At 49.9% G+C, this 17,905-nt stretch overlaps 1 protein-coding gene across 2 annotated transcripts in view; it reads left to right on the forward strand.

Moving 5' to 3' along the window:
• The window catches only part of SPNS3 (sphingolipid transporter 3 (putative)), a 54,450-nt gene that overhangs the window by 25,740 nt on the left and 10,805 nt on the right, over positions 1-17,905 (forward strand). Inside the window, exon 12 of one of the 2 annotated variants that reach the window (XM_044430025.1) lies at positions 541-2,716. The exons of the other annotated variant lie outside the window; for it this stretch is intronic. Within the exon in view, the coding sequence (XP_044285960.1) occupies positions 541-599 (59 nt within the window). The 3' untranslated portion in view covers positions 600-2,716. Of the gene's footprint in view, positions 1-540; positions 2,717-17,905 lie in introns of those variants that run through there. 2 annotated transcript variants of the gene reach the window in all.

Genomic DNA, 17,905 nt, shown 5'->3' on the forward strand with positions numbered 1-17,905 from the left:
CCGCTGAGGTGATCTGGGCACCTTGGGCCTGGGAGGGGCTTGGCTGTCCTGGCTGTGTTACCGAAAAAACATGCAGGAGGGGACTCGCTGCACCTGCCATACTGCAGGGGGAAGGAAACGGCTCAGAACACGACCTTGAAATCAGCATGGCGGGTTTTCAGCAGGTCCCTCTCTGTTCATGGACCGTTGCTGTTGCTTTGCGAATTCTATTATTTCAGATCAGGCTGTTCCTAGGCAGCATTTCTTAAAACGTGCCCACCCACCGTCTGTGGCGGAGAAGTGCCCGAGGACTGCAGCCCAGGGATGTGCGGGAGGCAATGTCTGGGGGCAAGGGGGATGGGCCAGGAGAAGGGGGCGTGGCCTTCTGGGCAGCTCCCGAGGGCCGGATTGGGACCACGGGAGAGCCATTTCGGCCCCTGGGCTGTAAGTTCTACACCTCTGCTCTAAGAAATATGTGCTTGACATCCCTTTCTCCCTTTCTCCTTCCTCTCCTTTCTAAAAGTTAGCATTTTTGCCTAATTTGTGGCCTCACACTTGTAGGTGTGGAGAACAAAAGTTACGTCCCAGATGGACAAGAAAGCGAGCTCCCTGCGGTGTAGGATGGCTGGCTTCCCTCTGCGGCGAAGCCCACATTGGAAGAAAGCGTCTGCGTCTCCACATTTTCCTCCTGCAGGTGGGGTGGGTGCAACGGGCGTCTTCATGCAGCTGCCATTCCGACTGTGCTCCGAATCAAAGAGCGCTCCTCCAGCCCCCCCACTCCCAAACCGCCCCCCACTCCCAAGGATTTGGTGGTGGCGAAGCCAAGAGCGGCCAGGCAAAAGCTCTTTCTGCAAGATCACCTCTGTGGACTGGAAGAAGCGGTCAGACATGCGCTCATTCCCCCGGAAATGGGATGTACGGCACCCCTTTCTGCTGCGCTGTGGCGTGGAGGCGCCTTTAAGTTCGACCTGGTGTCTTCAGGTTAACTAGATCTTGGCAGAGCGGCTGGGAAAGGTCTCTGGCGGATGCCTTGGGGAAGGATGGCTGCTCAGGCAGAGCCAGCGGAGAGGATGCGCTTGGGCCCTCAATATTCTTGGGCCGCTGATGGAGTTTGCAGTACAACGAGTCCCGGATGGTCGGAAGGTGCCTGCCCCGCTGCAATGGCTGAGTTACCTGCGCCAGCTTCCTCTCTGTTCCTCCCGGTCTGCTGAGGAAACCCGAGGCAGGCGGCTGGCTGACGAGCGTTAGGCGCTTCGGCTTTGTGAAAGTGAGATCACGTAACAAAATTTGAACAGACGACCTATGCACATGCGCCTTCATAAATGCCCTTCCGGTCACGGCAGAACCTGCTCCTGAGTCAACATGGAGAACCTGCACGGCAGAACCTGCTCCTGATCCGGCCGGATGGGGCCGGTGGACCAGAATCATCCGAGGGGCCAAATGTTCCCCAGCCCCGGGGTGGAAAGTACTCAGCTAGAGGAGCGTGTGGCCCAGGTGGATGGAGAGCCCGTCCCGGGAAATTTCCCGCGCGTGTCCCGGAGATCTTCGATCCAAGCTGGACGAAGACCCTGTGTGGCTCCCAGCGCTGCGCCAAAGAGATGGTCGGCCTGATTCAACGTAAGGCGACCTTCCAGATTGCGGATGGGAAAGCTTTTCTTCTGGGCGCGTTCCTGGAGGAAGATCATCCACCTGAGCTGCAGGCTGCAGCTGGTGGCAGGTGATACCTGGGCCAGAATTGGGCTAGCGGCCCCTTCTCCCTCTTTCTGCCCCCCCCCCCACCGCATGTTCCCACTGAGCTGCCTCTCTTGTCCACAGAGGGCTGCATAAAATTAGGCCGAGGGCCCCCGTTGAACACTCCCGCTTTGAGTGTTTGGAGCGTTCCCGGGGCAGAAGTCCTCAACTTATTTCCGTCTAAATGTGCACAGGATTGTGCTTCAGCAGTTTCTGTTTAACTGCAGCGCACTTAAATGAGCTGGTGCTGTGCATGGAGGTGGTGAGAGCACTAATGCCCTTGGGAAGCCACCAGGGGAGTCCTGCTGGCTCTTCACAGCCCAGTGTCTTGCTTCTGACAGTGGTCAGCTAGAGGCTTCTGGGTGGTGCATGAGGGGAGGCTACGGGTTCGCTCAGCGTGACATCCAAGCCCGAACACTTCTGCACATGAGTGCGCATTTATCCTTCAGGGCTCCTGCCGCGACCAACCCTCTTCCATTCCATAAATTTGTCCCTCGAAGCACACATCCGTGCTCCCTGCCCTGTCCGCTAGGGAATTCCTCTATCCAGTTTCTCCACTCCATAATTCTGAGCCCAATTTAAAAGACTGGTTTTGACTTTAAAGCCAATTTGGTCCCATTGTCTGGGCAACTGGTTGGTGAGTGCATTAACAGAGTTCTGGCCGGATCCATCCGGGCTCTTCTTCTGTTTCACGCCAGCCTGTCCACACTTTAAGACCACCCACCTTTCTCACTTTCCAAGCTTTGAGGGCCACTGGGTGGGTAGCACATACAGGAGGGCCGCGGACCCTTCCTTTTCCCCTGATGTTTTACTAAACTGGTCTGGTTTGTAGCTCAAATGGTTTTGCCTGCTTTTAGCACAATCTAGCCCAGCTGTTCTGGTTATTTTTATGGTTTTGGGGTGTTTTATTCTTCCATCAGGCTATTTAATTTTTGTCAGCTGCCTCGGATAGGCCTGTGCCTTAGCAGGGCCCAGAATTCTTAAAAATAAAAAATCATATAAATTCTGTTGTGTCTCCCCTTCAGCATCTTCCCCCAGCTTATCTAAAGGGTCTAAAATGCCTTGGTGTTCTTGGTCACTTATTTTCTAGCATTGCACATCCATTTCTGGCTCCCCAAGCAGCTCCACCTGTTTCTGATTGTAAGACTGGGAAATCTTGAACTTGGGCTTGGCAAGAGCGTCCTGGGACCTTGGTCTCCTACTTGACGCCTTGAAGGCAGGGAACTGGGGGCCCAGTTTTTGCTGCTCTATAGCGCCACCACTGCCAGTGGCTGGAGGGTGTACTGCAGCTTTTTATCCCTGCACCATCACTTGATGCCAATACACCTTTTTCCTGCTAGTCCTGACTGGGAGCAACCCTCCTGCTGCCCCCACCTCAACCTGGAAAGGCCCACCCAGCAGTACAATGGACTCTCTAAGCTGGGGCAATTTACAAATCTGCTGTCCATTCAGACAAAGGTTTTGTGGGAGGCGTCTGATACAGGCAGAAAACAGTAAAAGCTGCCCAAGAAATTGCAGCCATGTTACGGGTCCCCAAGAATCAGAGACACCCCACGGCTCCTTGGCAGAGTTGCACTGTGCCCCCGGTTCCAAACGTAGATTTTAATATTCCTTGCCTTGAAATAATACTGGGTTTGTGCAATACCACCGTGGCAACACCCCAGCCAAGAGGGCCCATGTGGCAGGGGAGTGAAGCAGTCTTGGACTGGGGTCTCCTTCGCAAGATTTAACCTTTGCCAGCAGGTGTGCAGAAGAAGGAAGGACCATTAATATATAGTGGGGGTGAGCCATTCATGGTGCTCCAGCTGCTTCGGCTTACAACTCCCATCAGCCCTAGCCACCACTGTGAGAGCTCATGGGAGCTGCAGCCCAAAACAGCCAGAGGCCCCCAGATTTTCAGCATGGTGCAGAAGCACCACTGGTTTGCTGTCACCCCCATACTGATGTCCGACCCAGCCATTAAATTTCACGGCTGACGTTTCCCTGTTTTTAACCACATTCTATCATGTTGCTTTCAGTTATATTTAGAAATATCTGTAAATAATATCTGTATTATAAACAGATCTGGAAATGCGTATTCTTAGCAATAACAAGCAAGTGAGCAAGGGCCCCGGGACGTGTTGTGGTGTGAGGGTGGGTAATTCTCTCCTTCCTTTGCAGAGATCGGTAACAAGAGAAATGGGTCTCACTAGCCGTTCAAGCTGTGAGGACTATTGGTAAGACATTGATTCCAGCCTGAATGCCCTTCCTTCCTCCCAAACATCCTGTTTTTAAGGTGGCTTTTCTGGTTTCTGTTTCTGGCCCACGGTGTTGGAAACTGTCTGATTCTCAGCAAGTCCCTGGCTTATTTTGGGGTCCACAGGCCCTGGCGGCAGCAGCGTGCAACCTTTCCTCCTCGTGGCATGGAATCTGTTCCTCGATCTGGAGAAGGCTCTTTTGCGAGAGACATGGATCTGTCCGCCATATGTGGCAGCTTGGCAGCCGCGTTCTCCCTCACGGACAGGGCTCAGGATTCTCCCAGGGCGTCCTTTTGAATTCTTGGTCGTCTCCTGGCAGAAAAGGCTGCGTTCGCGTCTGACGGCGCTGAGTTGCCCGACTCTGCTCTGCAGAAACTCAGCGGTGCCGTGAACCTTGTTGCAGCTGCTTCTGCTTCTTCCAAGGGCTTCCTTGTCCGACCAGCTTGGGTATCTTCTCTGACACCTATTCCACCACCCAGTCTCCCCCAGGTGGTCTTGTTTAGCACCTGCTCTCCTGCGACTTTGCAGGTGCCGGCCACTGAGAACTGTGCTTAACCCCGGGGTCTGGAATGGAGTGAGCCCAGCTCAGTTTTCTCCTGGCATCCCCAGTTCAACAGATCAGATCTCTTTCTTAGCCTGAGACCCTGGAACAGATCAGTGTGGGGCTAGGCGACCCCATAGCCTAGGGGTCCTGGCACCAGAAAGGTGCCTATTTTGTTTATCATATTTGTATGCCACCCCATAGCCCCTCTGGGTGGCTCACAGCCACACACACACACACACACACACACACACACCAATAACAAGCAAATCATAAAACATGAAAGAATTAAAATACAAAATAAAGACAACCATATAAATAGGAACAGGAGGAAAATAAACACCAGACAACCAAGAACAATAACCGGTAAAACCATAAACCAGCAGCAAGCCAATAATCCCGTCTGAAAACAAATACTAAATAAATTGAGCTTGGTTGCATCAGATCCCCGGACAAGCTGGCCTTGCCCACATCATTGCCCAGGCCCCCAGTCCTTTCTGACTTTTCTGAAATGAAGAGTGCTCCTGTACTCTCCACTTTTTATATCCTTAGGGGTGTTCTAAGGAGACCCCTTTATAGACTCCCACATACAGACTTCAGAGCATAAATTATCATTGGCATCACCCCCACCTCTGTTTCTGGAAGGAGAGGATCCCTTGCATCTTGCGTTCATGGGGCCACAACCGCCTCCCGTGGAAGCCCATTCCTTACCCTGGGGGTCCTAACCATCAGGAAGCGCTTCCAGGCATCCTAATTGAACCTTGGCTCTCTGAGCTTGGCTCCATTGGATTGTGTCCTGCCCTCCTCTGCAGGGAGAACAGGTCTCTACCCATCTCCATGTGACATCCCCTCACATGCCTGTATGTCGCCACAGATCCCCTCTGAGTCTCCTCCTTGGCAGGCTGAAGAAACCCAGCTCCCTCCGTCTTGCCTCATACGGCTTTCCCTGAAATTCAGCCACCGTCCCAGTGGCCCCTCGCTGCACCGATCCCAACCTGGCTGTATCCTTCCTGTAATGAGGGGCCCAGAACTGAGTACAAGTTCCCATTTGTGGCTGCCTCAGAGTCGTATAGAGTGGCAGTGATACCTTTCTTGTGGTATTACTTGCGAAGCACGGCTATTTTATTGCCATTGTTGCCCTGGCTTCCTCTTGTGAGGACCCTAAGGTGCCTGGCAAGGTGCTCTTCCACTCTTCTACCCTCGCAGCAACCACCCTGCGAGGTAGGCCAGGCTACGAGTGAATGGTTTCGTAGCTAAGTGGGGACTAGAACCCGGATCTCCCCGGTCCCCGTCCAACCATTTCAGCCCCTCCCTGCACGAGCCCTCACTGCACACACAGATCGCTGGCTCGGTGGGCAGATTTGGTGGGAGGCGACCTGGAATGGAGCACCATGGAGGGGGCATGTCTGGCTGGCTGGCTGACCGGGACTATGCTATGCCGCAACATCGTTTCGCCAGTCCCGCTTCTCTATCCTGTTTTGGCTCCCCCTTCTCCTCTGTGTGGGGGCCTTGGACTGTTCTTAGGTACAGCGAGTCCCAATCTTCACAGCAGACAAATGTTAGGGTTCCCAGGGAGAGAGAAATGAAGTGTCAAATTGAAACTCAGAAAATGTAATTTGATGGGGTGGGGAGAGGAGAATTTTGATGGGTTGCCAATAAGCAAGCAAAAAGATTTAGAAAGGACAAAGCCGGTGCTCAGATGATGAGCCGGCAGGAGGGCTGACCCCCCTTCCTTTTTCTGGATGGTCCCCACCCCCTGGCAAAACCCGCCATGGGGGCATCTTCCAAGGAGGTGGTCTCGGGGTTATTTATCTGGAGTCTTTCCTCTACCCCCTTGAGCGTGGCAGTCGGCCTCCGGGACCTCATCCCGGTTCTGTGTATGGCTCGGAAGATGGTGGGACACATTTTTGTGGTAAGCCGCCCTGAGATGTCAGTGGTGGGTGGGTTATAAAAGCTTTAAACAAAAATAATAATAAATACCCAGGTACGGAGCTGAAGATGTGAGCACCTCGCTCAGCGGCAGGCAAGGGCGTGTCTGCAGGGAGAAAGGTCTCCACCCATTCCTTGGTGAATTGAGCAGGGATTTGGCCCTGCCATTCCAGCTTCGGCTCCTGCTGAACCACCAAGCGGGGGCTGGAGAGACAGTCCCCACGCCCAGGATGCTGGGTGCAGAACTCAGCTCGTTGTGCAGAAACACGGCCAGCGAGGAAACAGCAGTGCCTGCCGTCTCCCCGTGCGATGGAGGTGCCTTGCGTTCTGCATCTTGCCAGGCAGCCATTCTCCTGGAACAGCGCAGTGCATCGACGGAGTTTAAGAGGTCTGATTAAGAAGCTCTCGGAGGGGCCTCGGCTGAATTGGATTCTGCAGAGAAGCTAATTAAGAGCACTCCCGGGGGGATTGGCTAATAGCCTGGCAGGAGCAGGTGAAAATTTCAATTATCTTGTGGCTTCGTTTTCCCGGATGGCTCAGACAAGTTGCTGGGATGAAATCAGATCATTTTTGCTGACCCACATGGCTGTTTTCTGAGTGGAGAGGGAGGGTGGCCGGTGTGCTCCTTCACAGCAGACCGTCCTCTATTTGCAGGTTGTCAGAGCACTGGCTTCTGTATGGCAGGCATCCTCTGCTTAAAGGGCTGTTCTGCTCAAGTCCCGGGGAAAGAATGTCGGAAGGGAGTGTTGGGGGCCTGGAAGCTGCCCCCATGGCCTCTGACGGAGCAGGCTACACAGCTCTCCGGATCCCAATCCCCCACAGTAAGCGCATGTCTACTTCCAGCAGAATAAATCTTGCCAGGTGCCCATCTAGGCATGCAAATTAGCAGGTGCCATGCTCTCTGGGATTTGTGAGATCTGCAGTCCACAGGTCTGGTGGGCGCCCAGTTGGGGAAGGCCAAGATAGAGCCAGCGGGTGGGGCTTCTGGGCTTCCTGTCAGGCCACCCCCATCCCATAATTCAAGGGTCGGCTCCTTTCGGGCATTCCTCTCCCCGCCAAGGCCTGGGCACCCGCCCTGCCCTGCCCCCCTGCAGACGCTGTCCCTCCTCCCAGCCCGCTGCAGCGTCTTCTGACCCCCGCCCCTGCCAGCTGGACACGGTTTGGCAGGGACGTCCCGCTGGACTGGCCAGAGGCCCCCGGTCCGGCCACTCTGGCTCTCACGCCACGGCCCTGGTACAGTCATTCCCGGACGAGGCGATGCGGCAAGCACCCACCTGCCGGCCTCTGACCAAGCATTTTCGGGGGCCATGGGTGGCTCCCTTTCGCAGCCTGCCTATTGAGAGATTTCTTTATTCATTTAATTTAAAGTTGTTATATGCCCTCCCAATACTAAAAGTCTCTGGATGGCTTACAAAAAGCAAAAAAACAAAAACAAAAACCAAAGCAACCACCGCCACAATACACAACACACTGCAATCGATAAATGATGATAAAAACAAAGATAAAACCAATTAACTGTTAAAATATTGGGAAAATAAAAAGGTCTTCACCTGACGCCAAAAAGAATAAAGTGACAGTGCCCAGGCGAACCTCTCTGGGGAGCGTATTCCATAGTCGGGGTGCCACCACAGAGAAGGCCCTCCTCTGGGTAGCCACCCTCCTAAGCTCCTTCAAGGAGGGCTCCTGGAGCAGGGCCCCCACCTCGGATCTCAAGGGGCAGGGGGCACAAAGGGAAGGAGGGGCTCCTTCAGGTATCTCGGACCCAAGCCATTTAGGGCCTGATAGGTCATCACCAGAACCTTCAATTGGGCCCGGACTTCAAGTGGCAGCCAGCACAGATGCAGCCTGGTCAATATTTCATCCCTCCACTTGGCAGTTTGTTCGTGACAAGCTTCAGGTTCTGGGTTAAAAGCGGGGTCCTCCATGATTTTCTTCTTTCTCTTGAGCTGCCGCCTCGTCTTATCCCTATCAAGATGGCCGCCTTTCCACTGGGCAGGATCCAAAGTGCTTGCTCTGCCTTTCAGACTGCTTTAGAAAGGCAGCGACACCTTTACGCCTGGTTCAGACCCTCCTTCAAATATACACATCCCTGCACTGATTCAGGCAGTGGCTGCGACGCAATGGATCGAAGCAACTAAATCAAAATGGAGTTCAACAGGTAAAGCTTTCCTTAAAGACAGCCCAAGCTCAGCAACTTCAAACTAAGTCCCTCTCCGCAAAAAGCCCCAGATTATGGCGGACTCCAAAAAGATGTCTCCGCTTGGAGCATCCGCCAAGGTGCGGGAGTTTCGTTGCTCGCCTCGGGTGCTAGAGCCGCAGTTTGGCTGGGTGGGAACAGCCATGCAGGCCTGGGACTGGCTTCACTCCAGCCAGCTGGGGGCCTGTCGGGGTGATCAGAGGGGAGGCCAGCCAGAGCTCCTTTTAGATGGGGACTTTGCTAGACCAGGGCTGGATTTCTGGCTCATTTCCTACTGAGGCTCCCACTTCAAATTCCGCAGTATCTTTGACAGACAGCAGGGGCTGCCCTGAGCTAGAGAACACCAGCCTCAAAAACCAGCAGCCACAACCAGGGCTGTTTTCTCTTGATCAGCTGTCTTGGGGTTAGCTACATGTTGGGAACCCCAAACCTTCCCTTAGCACCCTGCTGTCCTTGGGGACGGGCTGAAATAAAAGTTACACGTTGTTCTTGCAAAATCCTCTTGCATCAGATCCCATGGCTTCTTTGCTCTGGGACTCACATGGTCTTCCCCTTTTCCTGCCCTCAGTTCCAATCTTTTTGCCTGGGGGAGTTTCTTTTCTGAAATCAAATGTTTTCCTGTCCTTACATCCCTGTATACATCTTTAGACGTATCCTCAGGGGACAAGGTCTTGTCAAGACAGACACACAGAAAAAGAAACCAGCAGAGGATTTGAAGTGATCGAAAGATCTGTTGCTGTATAGATTAATGGTTTCTTTCTTTTTTTGTTAAACTGTCAAAAGTGTTGAAAGAAAGGAAGATAGATTGGGAGGGCTGAAGGTATAGGTTATATTTGTATAGCATTCCCTTGGCAACTTTGTTCATTTCAGCGTTCTTTTTTAATTTTAGTTTGTTCTGTTTCACATTCTTTTTTGTGTACTAGTTTATGTTACAAAATAAAAAAGAGAGAGAAAAAGACAGACACAGAGACTTTAGAGGATATGTAAATCACATATTCATTTCTTCTTCTTCTTTCTTCTTCCCCTGGATCTTTTTGTTACCTACCACATCCCCTGTTGATGTCCGATCTTTATGCCTTCCAAGGTTTCCTCTGATGTGTTAATGCAGACACAGAAAACAGTTCTCAGCAACTTTTTTTCTGGGGAGATTTTGCATAAATTATTTTAGTGGAACCTTAGTTAGTGCGGCAAGCATGCGTGTCTTTCCCAAGGATGGTGCACAGACTGTAATTTTCTGTAAAAAGGGCACACTTGCTGAATTTTTCTGTGCCTCACAGTTGCAATATTTTGCATGTGAGAGAATATGATGTTTTCTCTTCAGCCAGCATCACTGCTTCTAACTGCAATCTCAGCTGTGTGTGTTTTAATTTTATTTTTATTGGCATATGCAATGATAACTAAACAACCCAAAGAAAAAACAGGGAAGGGCGATGAAAAAGAGAAGGGGAGGAAAGAAAACAAAACATATAAAATATCCATGCATACTCATCAGTTCCATCACACACAATATAAAAAGAAAATAAGGGAAAATTATGATGTAACTTTTCTGCCTCTGAGATAAGTACGTAAGTGTAACATGCACTAGGCTGAGTTTTTACAGGTTACAAGCTACTTTTTCTGGAGAAGAAGTACGATCCTATGCTAGTTTGGACAGAAAGGTGCATTCTATGCAACCAAATGCAGATGAGTCAACACAATATTTTTTCCAATTGCCATGTATGGCTGTGAAACTTGGACTCTGAAAAAGGCAGATAGAAGAAGGGTGGATGCTTTCGAATTATCGTGCTGGAGACGACTGTTACGCATTCCATAGTCTGACAAAAATCACATACAAACAAATCCTAAACTGAACTCCACCAAAAATATCACCTGAAGTCAAGATCACGAAACAAAGATGGTCATATTTTGGCTATGCCATGAGAGCTCTCACTCAAAAAGTCAACCGTGCTGGGAGTGATCAGCGGAAAAAGGAGAAGGGGGCGCCCCAGAACCTGTTGGCTGGACACCATCAAGAAAGACATGGGGATTTATGGACATGGCAGTCTTGAAGGAAGCAGCAAGAGACAGAGAGACATGGAGAGCAATGATCCACGCAGAGGTCAAGGATCCGACAGGACTGATCGGACTCTGGTGCGCCCGCAACTGGAGTATTGTGCTCAGTTTTGGGCCCCTCGTTACAGGAAGGATATAGCCAGGTTGGAATCAGTGCAGCGCAGGGCCACAAGGTTGGTGGCTGGTTTGCAGGGGAAGCCGTATGAGGCGAGACTGAGGGAACTGGGTCTCTTCAGCCTGGAGAAGAGGCGACTCAGAGGGGATTTGTTGTGAGGGGACGTCACATGGAGATGGGCAGAGACCTGTTTTCCCCTGAAGAGGAAGGCAGGACGCGCTGCAATGGAGCAAAGCTCAGGGAACCAAGATTTAGGGTAGATGCCAGGAAGCCCTTCCTGACGGTTAGGACCCTGAGGGTGTGGAATGGGCTTCCATGAGAGGTCGCTGAGGCCCCATCGGTGAGGGTGTTCAAGGATAGGCTGGACATGCACATGGAAGGCATGTCATGAGTGCAGCCTGCTGGAGCCGGGGGTCAGACTAGATGGCCCGGGAGACCCCTTCTGACTCACCCTGTTTCTATGTTTCTATGAATGGTTGACAACAACAATAACAGCTTTCTGGGAACTGTAGACCTTTTCCTGTCCAGTTACCAGGAAAACCAGGAAGTTCACTAAGCCTTTCTAGTATGCATGGAGACCAGACCCCTCATTAAGACAAGCAAATTTCCTTATCCCTTATTGTGCAATTCGATATTCCAAGCAGGCCCCTGATTTCAATCCCATGTTTACTTGGAAGTAAACTCCAATGTCATCAGTGCTGCTCACCAAATGTGGCCACCCTAGTTAAAATCCATTTGGACACAACCTGTGCTCACTGACTGGAAGCAAGATCCCAGACCTCAGTGAGGATTCCTTCCACACAGACTAGCAGGGGTTAGACTGTGAACATCTCTGAGAAATGCTCCGTCCTGTTTGCACTGCATTGCAAAGAAGGTGAAGATAATACGTTACTCCGACAAAGGAAGGTGGAGTACTTTTTCCATTACTCAGTATGGTATGGAACACTTCGCCATGGGGGGGGGGAGAGTTTGGGGGGGGGTTTCGGGGGGGGGTATGTTGATTTGGAATTGGTTGTCAAGCACATGAGAACAGCCGCTTTGTAATCTTTCCAGACAGGCTGCACTTCTGCAGGAAAAAATGCTGCCACATCAAAACTGTTTTGAAAAGGTGATGCTTCCTCTCCTTGTTATTCATGTAAAAAAATATGAATGAATTGTGAAGATGTTCCTACCTTTCAAAAAAAGAAACACTTTGCTAGTCAGTTTAGCACCTTGTTTCCATGCAAGGTTATCTCTCTCCCTGAATAGAAGCAGGTGTTAATTTGAACTTTGGAGTAAACTTGTGTTGTGAAAAGTCTATTTAGACACCTCTCAGAGGGAAAAATATGAACTGGTTTGAAGAACTCTTTTTATCTGTGGCTCAAAAGAGCAGGAAAGCTGCATTCAGGGCATTTTCCGGGCTCAAATGAACAGGCATTTCCGGAAATTTCATTGTTCACAAGATAGGAAAATGGAGGATTCATGCAGACAGTAGATAATATTGCTGTGAGCAGACGTAACTAGATGTGTTAGCAACAAATATATTTGCAAAGAAGGTTCCACATTAATTTATTACATGTAAGTTTTCTCCTTTCTTATAGCCCACCTTTTCAAGCCAAATGATGTGTCTCATAACAAAAACTCCAACTCCAAGGAATGCTTGGAGGGCAGCAACAAGGGGCAGGGCCTTCTCCGTGGTAACACCTGATCTATGAAAGGATCTCCTCACTGAGGCCCACCTGGCGCTAATCTTGTGATCCTTTTGGTGCCAAGTTAACCCAGCCCTCTGTGCTGAGGCGCTTCCATATTTAAGGGTGATTTAATGGCTCATTGAGTTGTTCTTAAAACCTTTTCTGTCTCAAATACTGTTTTGTTGCTAAGTTGTTTTAACTTTTTATAGTTGTTTGCACTGTCTCTTGATCCTGTTTGGAAAGTGTTGTAAACTGCTCAGAAACTTTCCACCATCGGACAGTATATGAATTAATTTCATACAGACACGATGTCAGTAAGGTTAAGAACAAAACAATGCTCCCAGTTAAAGTGTACTTCAGCAGACGAATCCTTCAAAAAGGCAAACGTCGGTCTGAGTAAAATTATCTTTGCTTGCCAGGTGAAAACAGCAAAGGTGGAGCTCTCTCGGCTGGGGTTTCCAGAGCCCGTCTGTGGCCACCAAGAAGTCCCTGCCTCTTTGCCCTGCCAGATATGACTCCGGTGGTGGTGAGACAGAGGAAAGGTCCTTTCCCAAGCATCTCAAAACCCAGACAAGTTACTTGTCCCAAGCCCTGTGGTACTTCCTTTCCCCTTAGCTTCAACTATGTGGTGTATTCTTTGGTCTCTGCTGCATCCCCTGTGTACCGAGATCGTCTAAGGCCCTAGTCCAGGTGTTCCTGCACACTGAGAACTGCCAGGTTGCTACTGCCAGGCCTCTTCTGCAAATTGTGGCCCGCAAATTGTGAGATGCCTCTTCTACAGAGCTCCACCGTGCTTCTGCCTTCTGGAATTTTGCAGTATCAAGCAAGGTCCCCTTTCCTTCTCCCAGGCTTTTTAATCTTTCACTCACATACACATTACTGGATTATAATATAAAATTTAAAATATATAATATATAAAATAATCTCTGCTTTTATCCCTTCAGTTATTTATCTCTTTAAATGATGCATTTTTATTGCTGCTTTGAAAGTTATATTTTAATGCTTGTATTGGTTTTGATCACTGGTTGTAGGGATTTTTTTGAGTATATATCTCTGAGAGCATTGGCCCTTGGGTGACTCATAAATTGAGTTAATAATAATAATAATAAAAATAATAATAATATTTCTATACCATCCAATAGCCAAAGCTCTCTGTTCATAAAATAACATAAAAATACAGATGACAATAAAAGCAGCATAAAGTTTTGCTAGAAACTTTTCCACTCCAAATTTTTAAATGAATGTAAATACAATAAATTATTAAGGTAGGTTAAAACAACATGATCTGTGGGATTTACTGCTGTTGAATGCCCTGGCATTGATATAATGGTGATTTCCATTCTTACATGCATAACAATAGTCCCTTTTTAAACCTGTGATTAAGGAGATGCAATATAGGGAAATCCAGGCTTTTCGTTCTTGGTCCTTCTTTGCAAGGAAATACCAGAGTGGGGAACCTCCAAATGGGCTGCAATGTCCATTATCCCCGGCATGGGAAAAGATGTGGGGAATCCCCAGAAAGAACAGAGTTTCTCCCATACTGTCTATTCCTTCCTTGTTAGCCTGCAGGGCTAATTTTCAGTTTTCAAAAGCCCCAGACTAGTCCTAGGAAGTTTGTTTGGGTGCCCCTAACATCACCTTTAATGTTGTCCCCAGAAATGGGATTTTGCTAAACTAAACGGCACGGCAGTGACCGTTTTTTGAAGCTCTTGGCTGAAAAGGGGAAGGTTTTTTTGTGTGGGCCGTGATACTGGCTCCCACTGCAACAGAGAAGTGAGTCTGCATGCTGTGGGAAGCCTTCCTATATGCGACAACCTCCAAGCATCAAAATATGAACTCCCCAAATTGTTTGCTTTCTGTGACTTCCCAGGGAAGCCAATTCCCGACGCGAATGCCTTACCTAACCACAGCCATCTCTTTTTCTCTGACTAAAACACCTTTGCATCTGAGCGTCCTGTACAGAGTTCTTCATTCCAGTGTCATTTGTGCCAGTTTTGGGGTGTTCTGCGTTTAACCAGAGGCATTAAACCTGCTTTAAAAATTTGCTGCAATGTTCTAGCAGTACAGTCTGGCTGCAGGTACACAGGGGCTGTGGAGGCTGGAACACACGATCTGTTCGAAAGCACCAGGCGCTTGTGGCACTGAATGGAACTGGCTTCGTTTCATTAAGTCAACACTTCTCGAAAGGAGTCCTGAGGGAGGGAGTGCGATAAATTTGCAGCATTGATAAAGAACGGTGAAATCATAGACTGAGCAATTTTTACATGTTCTGGAGGCTTAAAGAAACAAAACACTAGAAATGCAGAAGTGATCGCTTTGCCAGTGCACATGAGTGCAAGGGGAACTGCGGCTCCGTTGCACGGAGGGCTCCATTTAAGGGTTCAAGCCAGCCACAACCTTTTCTGGCACACTCCATTCCATCCCTTCTTCTTAGTTCCATTTTTCTAGCCAAGTGATCGTGCCCAAGTCTCACTGGCCCTGCTGGGTTCTACCCTGCCGACAAAAGTCTGTGTAGTCAAGGCTGTGGTTTTCCCATTGGCAATGCATGGCTGCGAGAGCTGGACCATAAGGAAGGCTGAGTGCCGAAGGATTGAGGCCTTTGAATTGTGGTGCTGGAGGAGACGCCTGCAAGTCCCTTGGACCACAAGGCGATCAAACCGGTCAGTCCTACAGGAGATCAACCCTGACTGCTCTTTAGAAGGCCAGATGCTGAAGATGAAGCTCAAATACTTTGGCCACCTAAAGAGAAGGAAGGACTCCCTGGAGAAGAGCCTGATGCTGGGAACAATAGCTGGCAAAAGAAGGAGGGGACAGCAGAGGATGAGGTGGCTGGATGGGGTCACTGAAGCAGTCGGCGTGAGCTGCAGTGGACTCCAGGGGAAGGTGGAGGACAGGAAGGCCTGGAGGAGTGTTGTCCGTGGGGTCGCAAAGAGTTGGGAACAACTTTGCAACTGAACACATACAAGTGCTGCCCTTTGGGGTCACTGGCTGCCACCCTCTGGCTCACGGCGTGTACCTTAGTTCCCATGCGTGTGCGTTTTTAGATTTGCATTAGTCTGCTGTCGAAATGGCCTGTGATGGATAGGTTTAACCTGGGAAGGGATTAGCTAGAACATGAGCAATGCAAGGCAAGGCTGGACGTCCACATGGGGGGCATGTCGTGAGCGGAGCCGGCTGGAGCCGGGGGTCAGACTAGATGGCCTGGGAAGTCCCTTCTGACTCCCTCTGCTTCTGTTTCTCTTTTGCTTTTCAGAAGGACCGGGATTCACCAGCCATGGCCTCCCAGCGCATGAGAGCTCTTGACAGTGCATGAGGAAAGTTGGAGCATGAATCATGCTCACAAGGCAGAACATGGATCATTTTCAGACTTTCCTAGGCTGCGTTGACCTCATGGTTCTGACATTCAAGGCACTTGTGGACAAATTGTAGCTCTCCAAATATTTTGGCCTACAACTCCCATCAACCCAAGGCCACAAGGCCAATGGTGAGGGATTATGGGAGTTGTAGGCCAACACATCAAGAATATGAGATGAGATGGGGAAGCCCATGTGTTACTAAAAAAGAAAAGGGGAAACAGGGAAGGGAAGCTGAGAAATCTCAAGTGCTGGTGAAAATCTGGCACTTAGGGCTTTTCATCATGTCTTTCCTCTTTGTTTCCTTCTCCCAAAGCATCTGGAAGGCCACACAAGTTGTCCACCCTGGCTTAGGATTTCTGGGTGGTAGAGAAGGACTCGTAATGAGCACAACAGCAGGTGTGAGGTCCGGATGTCATTATACATTATAAGGAAGCAGCAGGTAGCTTGCAAGTCCCACCTGGATTTTAAATCCACTGAGATGATCAGATTAAACCTCCGACTAGAATAAACTACATCTTCTTTGGGAAAAGGGATGAGAGCGTGTGGAGACAACAGGAGGGCGTGCAATGCGGATAAGTGCAAGGTCGTGCACTTGGGGCAGAGGAATGGGTGTCGTAAGTGCAGGTTAGGGGACAAGTGGCTGGAGAGCAGCACTTGTGAAAGGGACCTCGGGGTGCTGGTCGACTGCAGGCTGAACATGAGTCAGCAGTGGGATGCGGTGGCCAAGAGGGCGAACGCCACCCTTGGTTGCACAGCCAGAAGTGTGGCTTCTAGATCAAGAGAGGTATTACTACCACTCTACATGACTCTGGTGCACCTGCAACTGGAGTATTGTGCTCAGTTTTGGACCCCTCATTACAGAAAGGATATAGCCGGGTTAGAGTCAGTGCAGCGCAGGGCCACAAGGTTGGTGGCCGGTTTGCAGGGGATGCCGTATGAGGCGAGACTGAGGGAACTGGGTCTCTTCAGCCTGGAGAAGAGGAGACTCAGAGGGGATATGTTGGCGACATGCAGGTATGTGAGGAGATGTCACATGGAGATGGGTAGAGACCTGTTCTCCCCTGCAGAGGAAGGCAGGACGCGCTCCAACGGAGCAAAGCTCAGGAAGCCAAGGTTTTGTTTGGATGCCAGGAAGCACTTCCTGACAGTCAGGACCCCGAGGGTGTGGAATGGGCTTCCACGAGAGGTCGTTGAGGCCCCATCGGTGTGGGTGTTCAAGGATAGGCTGGATGTGCACATGGTGGGCATGTCGTGACTGGAGCCTGTTGGAGCCGGGGGTCAGACTAGATGGCCCGGGAGACCCTTCTGACTCGCTATGTTCCTATGTTTCTGTGAATCTTAGAGAGAAGAAGAGGAAAAGGTAGCCATGCCTGGTTTGGGCCCCTGTGTTGGTTTTGACCACTCCTGATGCCCTCTCAGCGTTTGGACTTTGGCAGATGACCTCCCCAAGCTGAAATCGGTCCACCTTTCCTCTCCCCTCGATATCTAGCTTCTACTTGCTTCTGCAAGAGGGACCGCTTTGCGGCAGGTTTGAAACTGGGATCCCACCTGCTCTGCCAACGTGCGTGCAAAGAGAGAGCCATAAAGTGGGCCAGCAACATGCAAAACAGAATGGAAAGCTTACCTGGGTTGATGGATTGAGGCCTTTCTTTGGCTGGTTGTTGAACTGTGTAAACTCACGTACCTTCCCTGATGCTTGAAACGAAAATGACAGCAAGGGTGCACAGGAATCCGCTTTTTTTGTTTCGGCAAGCAATCTATTATTTAGGGTGTACATAAATATTTTAGCCTAGCCTTCCTTGGATCCTGCAAAAGGCTTTGCTTTGGGCTGTCTTTATTGCAATGCAATATCCTGCTTGTTTACGCAGAAGAAATTTTCCCTGCTGTAAATGTTTAGGAAAGCAAATTTGGGCACCTTGGGTGCATCCCTCCAGTGTAACCACAAAAGGAGCTTTTTCTCATGCCAGAAAACAGTTGGTGCAGAGTTCAGCTTGTTTTCTTAAAAACAAACAAAACAGGCCAAGTTTCTAGCCCTCCTGATCACAAAAACATGCTTGAAACTGCGTGGATAACATATATTTATGTTCTTTATTAATTA

Source organism: Varanus komodoensis, unplaced genomic scaffold (assembly GCF_004798865.1).
Source record: "Varanus komodoensis strain SLA01 unplaced genomic scaffold, ASM479886v1 scaffold20_1, whole genome shotgun sequence".
Classification (NCBI taxonomy): Eukaryota; Metazoa; Chordata; class Lepidosauria; order Squamata; family Varanidae; genus Varanus; species Varanus komodoensis.